At 46.6% G+C, this 12,668-nt stretch overlaps 1 protein-coding gene across 1 annotated transcript in view; it reads right to left on the bottom strand.

Annotated features, from left to right (window-relative positions):
* Positions 1-953: 953 nt before the first annotated feature.
* The window catches only part of VSTM2B (V-set and transmembrane domain containing 2B), a 96,770-nt gene continuing 85,055 nt past the window's right edge, over positions 954-12,668 (bottom strand). The window contains exon 8 of the mRNA XM_011949174.1: positions 954-1,283. Coding sequence (XP_011804564.1) covers positions 954-1,283 — 330 coding nt within the window. The remainder of the gene's footprint in view (positions 1,284-12,668) is intronic.

Raw genomic sequence — 12,668 nt, 5'->3', positions numbered from 1 at the left:
TTTCCAGTTTTTGTAGAGATGGGGTCTCACTATGTTGTTGCCCAAGCTGGTCTTCAGCTTTTGACCTCAAGTGAGCTCCCTGCCTCAGCCTCCCAAAGTGCTGGGACTATAGTCGTGTCCCATCACACCCAGCCAGGTATGTTTGTTTGATCAAGCAAACCAATGTGGTTGCAAGTTTTATATACAGCATCTAGTTCTCCCTCAAGTGGAAGTTGGGGATTATAAACTGTAGAGAGCAACTTGAGGGGCCTGATAACTTTGCTTCACCTGTTACAGGTGCTTAGTAACAGACTTGGAAGTCTTTCTGCAACAATACACATCTAACAATTACTGAACACTCATTACTTGCCAGAAACCTCATTACAAGGTAGGTATATTTTTTCCCATCACACTTGTGCCCATGAGCAAATTGAAGCTCCGACATGCTGAGACAATCTACTTTATAGGTAGAAAGTGGCAGAGGTGAAAAAGCAAAATTCTGATCGAAGGCCCAGTCTTAATGGTGACTATACGCCCCTCCTTGGCACATGTCTTCTACCCCTAAGTCCCAAAGCTCTGGGTTAGTGATATCATTCCCCAGCAGCTCTCGGCGCGTTGCATCCGGTAAGAGTGCGAAACCAGCTCGCAGAAAGGAGCAGGGTCTTGACCGCGGTCACCCCGGGAGGTAGTGGCCAAGCTGGGCCAAGGCTGGGAACCCTCCTCTAGCATTGCACACCACTGAGCAGCCCCCGGGAGAACCTGCCTCCAGCCCTGATATCCCTCCCTAGCTCAGAGGTCGAGCCAGGCTAACCCGTGCTCCAGCCCTCAGTTTTTATGTAGGGTGTGCCCATTCCTATAGCGGTTCTTTAGGACTCCGCAGCGACAGGCAGCCCGGACCCATTTCACCCACCAGCACCAGGACCCCGACCCTTAACATCCCCAACCCTCTCTAACTTCGTGGCCCCGCTTACTCTTCATTCTCGGACCGCTTCCGGCGCGCTCTGATGACGCACTGGCAGCTGCAGTCGCAGACTCTCGGAGATCGGAGATGGCGCTGTGCGTGACATCACCGACGCTCGCCCACCTCGGGGGCGCATGCGCCTGGATAGGGATTCGGCGATTGAGAGCGTCTTAGGGGGTGTCGGGGAGCAGTGGGGAGGCGTGAGTCGTTTCCTGGGGCCTTTTCCGCTTGCATCTTTTTGCGGGACAGTCAGTAGGGTTGGGGTAAAGGCATGTGGAATGCTTTTGAAGGTCCAGAGTGGAGCGAGGCGAGGCGACTTGGAGAGGACTCGAAGGTTGGGGACCTGGGAGGGCGGAAATGGGACTGGGACGGTGGGACGAGGTCTTTGTCGTCCCTAATCAGCGCTCTTACGGATGAGTCGCGGCAGCTTCCGCTGTGGGCACGGGCACCGAAGCTGGGACAGCAGGCTTAGGTTTTGGTTCCGTGTCTGCTGCTGACTAGCTGTTTAACCTCGCTTAGGGCACTTCCCATCTCTAAGCCTCACTTACAGTCTGTGCTGTGAGTGGGGTCGGCCGCACAGGTGATGATTCGCCGCCTGGGTTCCTTTGATGGTTTCAAGACGCTCTCTTGAGACCCAGAATATTAGTTTTTATAAATAAAAAAATCATAGCAATAAGATCAAAGGTGGCTCACACCGTGGGAGGCGCAGGCGGGAGGATCTCTTGAGCCCAGGAGTTCGAGACCAGCCTGGGCAACATCGGGAGACCCCCCCCCATCTCTACAAAACATTTAAAAAAAAAAAGATTATCCAGGCGTGGTGGCTTGTGTCTGTAGTTCCAACTACTCGGGTATCTGAGGTGGGAGGATCACTTGAGCCCAAGGAGTACAGGGCTGCAGTGAGCCTGGATCGCGCCACTCCAGCCTGGGCAACAGAGTGAGACCCTGGCTCCAAAAAATAAATAAAGAAATAAAAAGATACCCCATTGCTCAGTGGAAAGGTGTAAGAAGGTCTGGTGCAGACTTCTCAGGAGTGACCCAGTGCTGGGCAGAACCGTGGTGCCCCAATTTCTGCTGAGTACTGGGCCTGTGCTGGGTGGGAGAGAAAAGCAATATGGTCCCTGTGTGGTTCTCAACTTTGAGTACAGTATACATTTCTTTACAGGGGATTCTGGGAGTATGTCCAAGAGTTTGAGTTTGAGAAACATTGGCTTACAATTTCTTTGGTGGTTACCCTGTACCATTTTGATTTTAAACATGAGACTGCAGGCACTGAAATTCGTTCATCCCGGTGACCCCCAGTGCATTGACTTTATATATATAAAATTTATGTATTAGTTTTTGCATATGTAATACACTTACGCATTTATTTTATATGTATAAAATTTAGAAATACAACATTTAAACCAAAACATGCTGCCTTTGCAGATGCCTGAAAAGTGTAATTTATGGGACCGATAACATAAACTACCAAATGAGAACTTTTATTATTTAAAAAATTAACAAGTAAGAATTGTATGTTTTTATGGTATACAATATGTTTTGAAATGTGTATACATTGTGTAATGGCTAAATGAGCTAAGAGCGATGCTAATACACTCATTTTGTGATGATAACACTTCAAACCTACTCTCAGTGAAATTCACTGTTATTAACTGTGGTCACCATGTTGTACAATAGAGCCCTTCACAAATGTGAACTTTAAAATCGAATGAGACAGCAGAAGGTGTTAGCCAATTTCAGAGCTGTATATTCAAGGGGGGGCCCTTTTGGGCAAGACCTCTGTGATTATGGATGAATGAGAAGACCTCTGTCTTTGAAAGTTTTTTTCTAGGGTTATTAGGACTCTTAACTCTCAGTTGACTCCTTCTGGGATCCCTGGGTAACTGCCAGTCTCCCCTAGAATTCCCTGATGGTGATGAGGTGGATCGTCCTTGAGTTGCAGTTACTCCATAGTTCCTTCATCACTAAATTTTTTTTTTTTTTTGAGACCGAGTCTTGCTCTCGTCCAGGCTGGAGTGCAGTGGCATGATCTCGGCTCACTGCAACCTCCGCCTCCTGGGCTGAAGTGATTCTCGTGCCTCAGCCTCCTGAGTAGCTGGGATTACAGGCACACGCCACCATGCCCGGCTAATTTTTGTATTTTAAGTAGAGATGGGGTTTTACCATGTTGGTCAGGTTGGTCTCGAACTCCTGACCTCATGATCCACCCGCCTCGGCCACCCAAAGTGCTGGGATTACAGGGGTGAGCCACTGTGCCCAGCCTAGATATTTTTTAAAAAGCAAACAAACCACTTGATTATTCTCAGAAAATAATTGTTTATGTATGCAGAGAGATACCTGTGAGGATGTTTGTGATTGCTGGTTATACTAGCAAAAATTTAAAAACAATGCTATATTTGATCATAGCAGATCAAGCAAATTAACCATGTGCTAACTAATTAGGTAATTAGGTATGCTAATTATGCATTATTAAATGCATTAATTTACCTAATTAGTACACATTTAATTTGCTTGATCCACAGATCAAATACAGGCTCACAATCACAGGATAAGCTTTCATTTCAAATTTCTTGGTATCATACCTGGAGATTCGTTTTTAGCAGGTGGGTCTCAATAATCTGTTTTTATAAGGTGGGTCCCAATAATCTGTTTTTATAAAGTGTTCCTAGGTATGGTACATTTGTTACAGTAGATAGGTAGTCAGGTATGAGCAGGGCAGAAGGCTCCCTGCTACACACACCAGGAGTGGTGGGCCACCATCAGGTGATGGTCAGGTGGTTGTTAACTGTGTCTCTAACGTAATTGGCCACAGCTGGCGCTAGGGAAAGGCAGGCGCCTAACAGATAGAAAACACCTGAAACTGATCAGCAGCTTCCCTGTAAGATCTCAGGAGTGGGGAGAAGTAATGCAAGATCCTGGAAGTAGATCCTGGAAGCAGGCCAATGTATAAAACCCCAAGTCAAGAGGTCAGGCTGTGTAATCCCAGCACTTTGGGAGGCCAAGGTGGGTGGATCACGAGGTCAGGAAATCGAGACCATCCTGGCTAACACGGTGAAACCCCGTCTCTACTAAAAATACAAAAAAAAAAAAAATACAAAATACAAAAAAATTAGTCCGGCATGGTGGCAGGCGCCTGTAGTCGCAGCTACGCGGGAGGCTGAGGCAGGAGAATGGTGGGTGAGCCGAGATCGCACCACTGCACTCCAGACTGGGAAACAGAGCGAGACTCCGTCTCAAAAAAAAAATAAGAGGTCAGGCCTCGCTCTTGGTTTCTCAAGTTGCCTGCTTGTTTGTCCTTCCAAGTTGTATAATACTTTCCTTCCTTTTTTTCGTTACTGTTCTAAAGCTTTTTTTTTTTTTCTTTTTTTTGAGACGGAGTCTCGCTCTGTCTGCCAGGCTGGAGTGCAGTGGCTCGGTCTTGGCTCACTGCAAACTCGGCCTCCCGGTTCAAGCGATCCTCCTGCCTCAGCCTCCCAAGTAGCTGGGATTACAGACACACGCCACCATACCCACCTGATTTTTGTATTTTTAGTAGAGATGGGGTTTCACCCTGTTGGTCAGGCTGGTCTCGAATTCCTGACCTGGTGATGTGCCCGCCCTGGCCTCCCAAAGTGCTGGGATTATAGGCGTGAACCTCCGTGCCTGGCCTAAAGCTTTTTAATAAACTTCCACTCCTGCTCTGAAACTTGCCTTGGTCTCTTTTTCTGCTTTGTGCCCCTCAGTCGAATTCTTTCCTTTGACAAGACAAAAATTGAAGTTGCTGCAAATGCGTACAGATTTGTCTCCAGTTACTTGGGGTAACTCGGTTCTCTGCCACTGATAATGCATTTCTATAACATGATGGAATACCATGCAGCCTTTAAACAAATTACATGCAATTTTAAAAAGGTTACAAACCAATAAAGCCAAATATATACACAATAGTTACAAAGACATGAATACACTAAAAGATTTTATAACTGAGTAAGTGAAGTTACAGGAGATTTTTCCTTTTGTTTCTCTTTTCTAAATTGCATTTGGTGAAAACGAGACTTTATTTTCTTTTTTATATCTATAAATGATAAACTTTCAAACGTGGATACACATGTGTTTTCCCAATAGTGGCTTTGTAAAAGTTCCACAAGAAGTCAAGGTTTAATGGAATCATTGCAGGTGACTCCCCTCCCACCTCCAGCAATTTATTATGAAAAACTTCAAATATACAGAAAAATGGAAACATTTCAACAATGAACACCCATATGCCCTTTGATTCTACAATTCACACTTTGTTGTATTTGCACAGGTTTCTTTTGATTGTTGCTCTAAGATATTCATCCTGCTATTCTCAGTACTCAAGAAAAATCTCATATGTAAGCTCAAAAAGATTAAGCTTCAACTATTTCATGGGTATCCATGAAAATTAGGACTTTTGTAAATAAACACAATGAAATTTACAGAAACCATTTATCTAATAGCCTCTGACAATATAGTGGAGGAGTATTTTTCCTGTATCCCCTCTCCTCCACTTTTGGATTAATGAAAAACATTTCTAGTGTTTTTTTTTTTTTTTTTTTTTTTTGAGCTATTTTTTTATATTTTTTTTTTTTTTTTTTTTTTGAGCCCAAGTCTCGCTCTGTCGCCCAGGCTGGAGTGCAGTGGTGCGACCTTGGCGCATTGCAGCCTCTGCCTCCCAGGTTCAAGGGATTCTTCTGCCTCAGCCTCCTGAATAGCTGGGATTACAGAAGCTCGCCACCACGCCTGGCTGTAATTTTGCTATTAGAGACAGGGTTTCACCATGTTGGCTAGGCTGGTCTCCAACTCCCGACCTCAAGTGATCCGCCCGCTTCGGCTTCCCAAAATGCTGGGATTACAGTCCTGAGCCACCTGTAATACCTCTAGTAGTATTTTTTTTTTTTTTACTGCTCAAAGGTCATGATCCTGAATACCAGCAAACCTGCAATAAGAACATGGAAGACTATTGTCAGTGAAAATTGTAATCCACCAAGTCAATGAAGTCGGTATATTATTTATATATGTACATCTGTATTTGTGTGTGTATATAAATATACACACGGTTTTTTCTTTTTCTTTTTTTTTTGAGTGTTTATATGAGGTACGTTTGAGAGGGATGAGGCCTGTATGCTTTTTCTACAGGAAGGCCTTGTCCATAATGTGGGTCGCTAACAGCACCTTCTTCCCAGGGTGGCCTGGAGCACTCAGCAAGATGACGCATGTTTAAACAGGGCCTGGCACAGATAATACAGCTTGAGAGGTGGTAGTCATCATTGTCTGTGTCCTCGCAAGGACAGAACAGTCCCTGAGGCTCAAGATTATGCCCTTCCCTGGCCCCACTATGCCCTTGATCCAGGCATTCTGTATTGACAAGGAGGGCTGGTGAGGGTGGTGGTGGAGAGCCTGGGCACAGCGACATCAGCACTCAATCATTACTCAGGCCTAGTAGTGCCACAGAGACTAGGCAGCAAGGTGCCAGTGCTAACACTGGACACTTCTGCTGGTCAAATCCTCTCCTGCTGGGTAATAGGCACTTTGTCTACAAGAATCAAAGAACTGGTGCTTGCCAGAGGACAGCGTATCAGCTCTTTGTAAAGAGGCAGTGCTGTGCCCTAAGTCAGTTTAAGACTAACTATTTGGAATTCTCACAGCGGAGACTCTAACACTTGGTGTGTCTGGTCACATACCAGTTTCTGAAATCCAAGTTTTGCAGTCTTTCGACCTCCAAAAGTCACTCTTTAAGGCTAGCTTGATCCCAAATGTATAAAATGCAACTATAGTTTTCTTCCAGCTCGCTGGCCCAGTGTTGCTCTGTGAACTGGTTGCACTGAGGAAAGCGTAGTTTCAGCTAATAGAGTGTCTGGATAAACATAGGGCTCTCTGGGTCCTAAGAGAGCTTCTTCACTGCATTTCTCAGGTTTGCTGAGGTACTTGAAGGCTGCGTGGGACTGTGCGCATGTAGCTCACACCTCCCGCCACCTATTTTGACCTGTGCTTAACTCTGGGAAAGCAGCCATTGGCTCCAGACCTAAGGGCTATGTGTTTACATTTGTAGGAGTGTTTGGGTCAAAACATGGGAAAGTAAGAGAGAGAAAGGACCTGATATAAAATCACCCAAACTGGAATTGGGGCACAGCTGGGAAGCACAGAGATCTGGCTTTGTGGTGCCTGAATCCCAAAGCCATCCTGCAGGCAGGGGACACACCTCCCCTTCAAGTTACTTGAAGCCGGGCTGGGAGCAGTGGCTTACGTTTGTAATCCCAGCACTTCTGGAGGCCAAGGTGGGAGGATCACTTGAGGCCAGGGATTTGAGACCAGCCTGGGCAACATGTGAGACCCCATCTCTACAAATTTTTTAAAAATAAAAAATTAGCCAGGCGTGGTGGCACACACTCGTAGTCCCAGTTGCTCTGGAGGCGGAGCTGGGAGGACTGCTTGAGCCCAAGAGGTGAAGGTCAAGGCTACAGTGAGCTATGATTGCACCTGCACTCCAGCCTGGGCAACAGTGTGTGACCCTGTCTCAAAAAAAGAAAATGATTTGAAGCCAGAGGGGATCTGAAGCTGTTTAAATGTGATTCAGTGATTTGCAGAGATCAACCCCTCAGCAAAACTGCCTGAAAGGAAAAGGGGTGCCCTTTCTGGGAGATGGAAAGACTCTTTAGTCTTCTCCAGTCTCTGCTGTTCTTTAATATACCACATCCAGCTTGAAATGTGAAAAACAGTGTATACGACACCCACAGAAACAGGACACTGTGACCCACAATCATGGAAAGAAAGTCAGTAGAGCAGAAGCGTAGGTGACCTAGATGCTGAACTGGAAGACGAGGCCTTTAAAATACTATTATAAATAGATTAACAAACTTAGAGGGAAAGATGGGTCAAATAGGTGAGCAGGGGAGGAATTTTCAGCAGAGAGGCATGGAAATTCAAAGCTCAAAAATACTTTCAGTGTTCCCTGTGATGGTAAATACCTGCATGTTCCGATTTAACAATTTTTTTTTCCTTAGAGACAAGGTCTTGCTCTGTTTCCCAGGCTAGAGTGCAGTGGTGCGATCACAACAGCCTCAAACTCCTGGGCTCCAGCAATCCTCCTATCTCAGCCTCCTGAGTGGCTGGGACCATAGGTGCATGTCATCATGCCTGGGTAATTAAAAACATTTTGGTAAAAATGGGGGTCTCACTATGTTGCCCAGGCTGGTCTTGAACTCCTGGCCTCGAATGATCCTCTCACTTTGGCCTCCCAAAATGCTGGGATTACAGGCAGGCATGAGCCACTGCACCCAGGCAGACTTAACACTTTTATAACTACTGAGAATACTTCCCCAGACCATACACCCTCTTCCTTTTCTTTTCTTTTCTTCTTTTTTTTGAGACAGAGTCTTGCTCCATCACCCAGCCTGGAGTGTAGTGGTGCCATCTCAGCTCACCACAACCTCTGCCTCCCGGGTTCTAGTGATTCTTCTGCCTCAGCCTCCCGAGTAGCTGGGACTACAGGCATTACGCTCTCTAATTTTTGTACTTTTAGAAGAGATGGGGCTTCACTATGTTGTCCCGGCTGGTCTCAAACTCCTGACCTCAAGTGATTTGCCTGCCTTGGCCTCCCAAAGTGTTGGGATTACAGGTGTGAGCCACCTTGCCCAGCCACACTCTTCCTTTGTAATCATCTGGTAAATATTCATCTTCCTCAAGCCCTGAAGCCTCTTTGGGGCCCTGTGTCTAGCTTATCACATGAAGGAATCCCTGGGGACCCCTACCAATCTCCCTGCAACCAGGTACCACTGATGCTAGAGAGAGAGGGACCCTGGGAGAAGCTCTCTGGGTGCTGTGGGGCCTGAAGGCTGCTTCACTGCAAGGAGCCCTCAACTGTCTGAGGCTTCAGGGGCTTCAGCTGTCTGAAGTGCTGGGACGTGGAGATTGTCAGCTTGTAGAATGTCCCCCTTCTGGTCTGAACTCGGTGTCATTTCCATCTTCTCCATACTGTTACTAGTCCTGTGGTCCCAGCCACTCAGAAGGCTGAGACAGGAAGATCGCTTGAGCCGAGGAGTTCGAGGCTGCGTTGAGCTAAGATTAAGCCACTGTACTCTAGCCTGGATGACAGAGTGAGACCTTGTCTGTAAGAGGGGGAAAAAAGTGTCAAATCTGTATGTGCAGGCATTTACTATCACCTCATTCCTGAAGCTTCAACCCTGCCTGTCAATGCACAATTCCGAGGACCAGCCCTCATTTCATACCTGGCACTTATCTGCAGAGCAGCAGAGGCCGGGGCTGGGGTGTAGCTGCTCTTTTTGCGAGCTTGAGGAAGTTCCCCTATTTCTCTTGCGTCTTTAGGCTCCTTGAGGATCCCCAGAAGCCATGAGCCTCTGGATGGAGGATACAGCTTTAGCACACACCTGTGGCCCCTGCTGGCCTTTCCTTTTGGAGCACTGGTGACTTTGAAGGTTGCCGCTGGCTTCTTCCCATCGGGAGCCAAATAGTAAAACATGACCCAGCATTGCAATGCTGAAAATGAGGTTATAATTCTCAGATTGTTAGGTTTCTACCATCTTATATTCTATTCAAGCATATAGGGAATTCTGACGGGGTACAGTGGCTCACACCTGTAATCCCAGCACTTTGGAGGCCGAGGCGGGCAGATCACTTGAGGTCAGGAGTTTGAGACCAGCCTGGCCAATATGGTGAAACCCCGTTTCTAGTAGAAATTAGCTGAGTGTGGTAGTGCTTGCCTGTAATTCCAGCTACTAGGGAGACTGAACCATGAGAATTGCTTGACCCTGGGAGGCAGAGGTTGCAGTGAGCTAAGATCGTGCCACTGCACTCCAGCCTGGGCAACAGAGTGAGACTTGATCTAACTAAATAAATAAATAAGGCTTCTTGACACCTGGACAAGAACTGCCTTTAATATTAATTTGGCCATTTGGACTATGACAGGTTATTTTGGCATTTATATTTATTGGTTTACATATTTTCTCCCCCGGGGAGGTCTTGGAATATTAGACATAAAAGATGCCCAAGGTCTGCAGCGGTGTTCTCCGGCCTGTCACTTGATGGCATTCTAACACAAGGAATGAGACGTTGGCTTGCAGCTTCTTTCCTCAGTCTGGGAATTATTTCCCTCCACACCTGTCAAAAATCCGGTTTACTGGCCACTTCAAAGAATCACAGCCCTTGTGACTAGAAACTGCAGACATCCAGAAGCTAAGGGCATTTCTCTATAAACAATGTAATGGTTTTGATCAACACCTCCAGAATAGACAGGACAGAGTCAAGTGGTTTAAATAAGATAGAGGGTAAAAGGAGAGAGAAATTACGAGACCCTGGGGAAGAGGCGGGATTGTCGATGACATTTGGAAACTGATGGTGCATCAGTGAGGCGGAAGGAGAGGAGGGGGTGCTTCCAGATGGCAGGATTCACGGCTAGATTGTGGCTGTTACGAGACAGGGCTGCTTTGAGGAAGGTGAGGGATTGATTTCCACTCCTGTCTTTTTTTTTTTTTTTCTTTTGGAGGTGTCCTTTACCCCTTTTACTATGAAATGATTTTCTGCCCAGTGACCTTGTTATTACAATGGAGAGAGACACTCATACCGCAGAGTAAGTAATACAACACTGGGCAGTGAGGTATAGACATGAGCTCATGAATTTCATGTGACAAGTGTCCTTTTCCATACAAAGGTAGAAATGGAGACAAAAGGAACTGAAGTTACTTAGCAAAATTGCTACCAATTAAGCTTGATTTTTTGAGGTTAGTGACTATCTGGTGATATTTATTGGTGACATCTGGGTTAGGAGACTAGTTTGCAATTTTTCCCTCCTCTTTATCAAGGAAAAGCAAGTAATTGTGGAGGAGAGGCCAAAGGTGGAGGGGATGGTGGGAATGGTAAACTCTGCCACGCTGTTATCACAGTGCTGCCCGTCACCATCGTGCATCCATGGTGTGGGTGCCGGGCAGACGCACAGACAGCGTTTGAGAAAGTGTACATGAATGACTGAACGTCTGAAATCAACTGAAAGGCACCAAAAAGGTGGCTTCCTAATCAGTGTCATTCCAGAGGCATCATAAATGCTGGTCCCCCAACCGCAACAGTGTACCAAACTGGGAGCCCCTGCTCCAGGAAACCACGGTGCTTGACATTCAAACAACGGAGAGTCATTCTTTTAGGTGGAGCATTGCTTTCTGCAGGGTCTTATTTTGAAATGCAAATACCCCCAGCGTGGGTAATAAATAAACCCTGCAGTGTGACAAGGTGAGCCTCTTGCCGGTCAGCTGAGGCATGACTAATGGAGTCAGGCTGGGGACTGGGGGTAGGGGCAATAGGAGCCCTGGGAGGAGATAAAAAGCCGGGAGACTTGAGATTGGTAACACGTGGACAATTTCACCCTTTTGCCTTCACATTGGAAACCTGGAGCTAGAATTTCCGCTGCCATGGACAGATTCCCAGAGAGCTTGACTTACTTTGGTTGGATATAACTGGGGAGAAGTAAATTGTTTTCTTTCCTTTTTACTCCCTGGTCCACCTCCCACAGAGGATCCCAATAAACTGTGGCACTAAGACCGTGGCCTAGAGGGGCCGGAAGTGGGGAGCCCACTGGCTCCTGCCACTTCTATAAAGTGGGCCACTGGGCCTTACCTAGCTGTGGCAGGCACTGAGTTCTGTCTGCCCCGAGGCTGGTTGCTATAGGAGGTGCCTGATTTCCCCTCCCTCTTGGAGACACATGAGTTTTCCTTGGAAGCACGGGGCACACGTTTCTCATTGTGCTTGAAAGACTGTTATTAATGCGAATCCCTAGCAGAGAACAGGCCCTGAGGTCTATGGGAACTGCATGCATAGAGACACATCAATCCACCCTGATGCCCGGGGAGGCCCTTCCTTTCTTCCATTTTTGTATTAGGTCATTGATCAGCAACATTGATCAGAAAAAAATTATGCCTTGTTGGCCATATTCTTGGATGAAGATCAATGATGTGAATTCCCAGTACATCAATTTGTGTACCGGGCGCTAATTGGAAGGGATGAAGCTGTGTGATGTATCACTGCGTAGGGCCCAGGACAACCACACCCTTGGAGGGGGTCCAGGAGATTTGATTTGACCAACCTACTCAACAGATGAAGTGGGAAACTGCACCTGGCAGAGGGGCCCGGAAGACAGAGGTTTAAAAGCCGTTCCGATCCCCTAATACCAGTGATGCTTAATGCTCCCTGGGCCGCAATGACGAGGAAAAAATGACACAGCAGAACTTTGAGCAGCCTCAGCTCCTTGTGCTTCAGACAACAGCCTCCTCTTTCTTCCCCTGCAGCGGCATTTTCATTCCCAAACCCAATATTTTATCACTACTGTGAGAAAACTTTACAGTGAAAGATGGAAATTGACTCTATCAAATATAGACAGTGCCAGAAATAATCCAACAGCAAAGCCTTCCAGGGTTTTATTTATTTTTTATTTATTTACTTTTGAGATAGAGTCTTGCTTTGTTATCCAGGCTGGTGTGCAGTGGTGTGATCTCGGCTCACTGCAACCTCTGCTTTCTGGGTTCAAGCAATTCTCATGCCTTAGCATCCTGAGTAGCTGGGACTACAGGCATGCCCCACCATGTCTGGCTAATTTTGCATTTTTAGTAGACACGGGGTTTAGCCATGTTGGCCAGGCTAGTCTTGAACTCATGACCTCAAGTGATCCACCCCCCCCCCAGCCTCCCAAAGTGCTGGGATTAGAGGTGTGAGCTACCGCGACCAGCCCATA

This window comes from Colobus angolensis, unplaced genomic scaffold, assembly GCF_000951035.1.
Source record: "Colobus angolensis palliatus isolate OR3802 unplaced genomic scaffold, Cang.pa_1.0 Scaffold291, whole genome shotgun sequence".
Taxonomy (NCBI): domain Eukaryota; kingdom Metazoa; phylum Chordata; class Mammalia; order Primates; family Cercopithecidae; genus Colobus; species Colobus angolensis.
The sequence above is the reverse complement of the archived record's forward strand: the minus strand, read 5'-3'. Positions and strand labels throughout refer to the sequence as shown.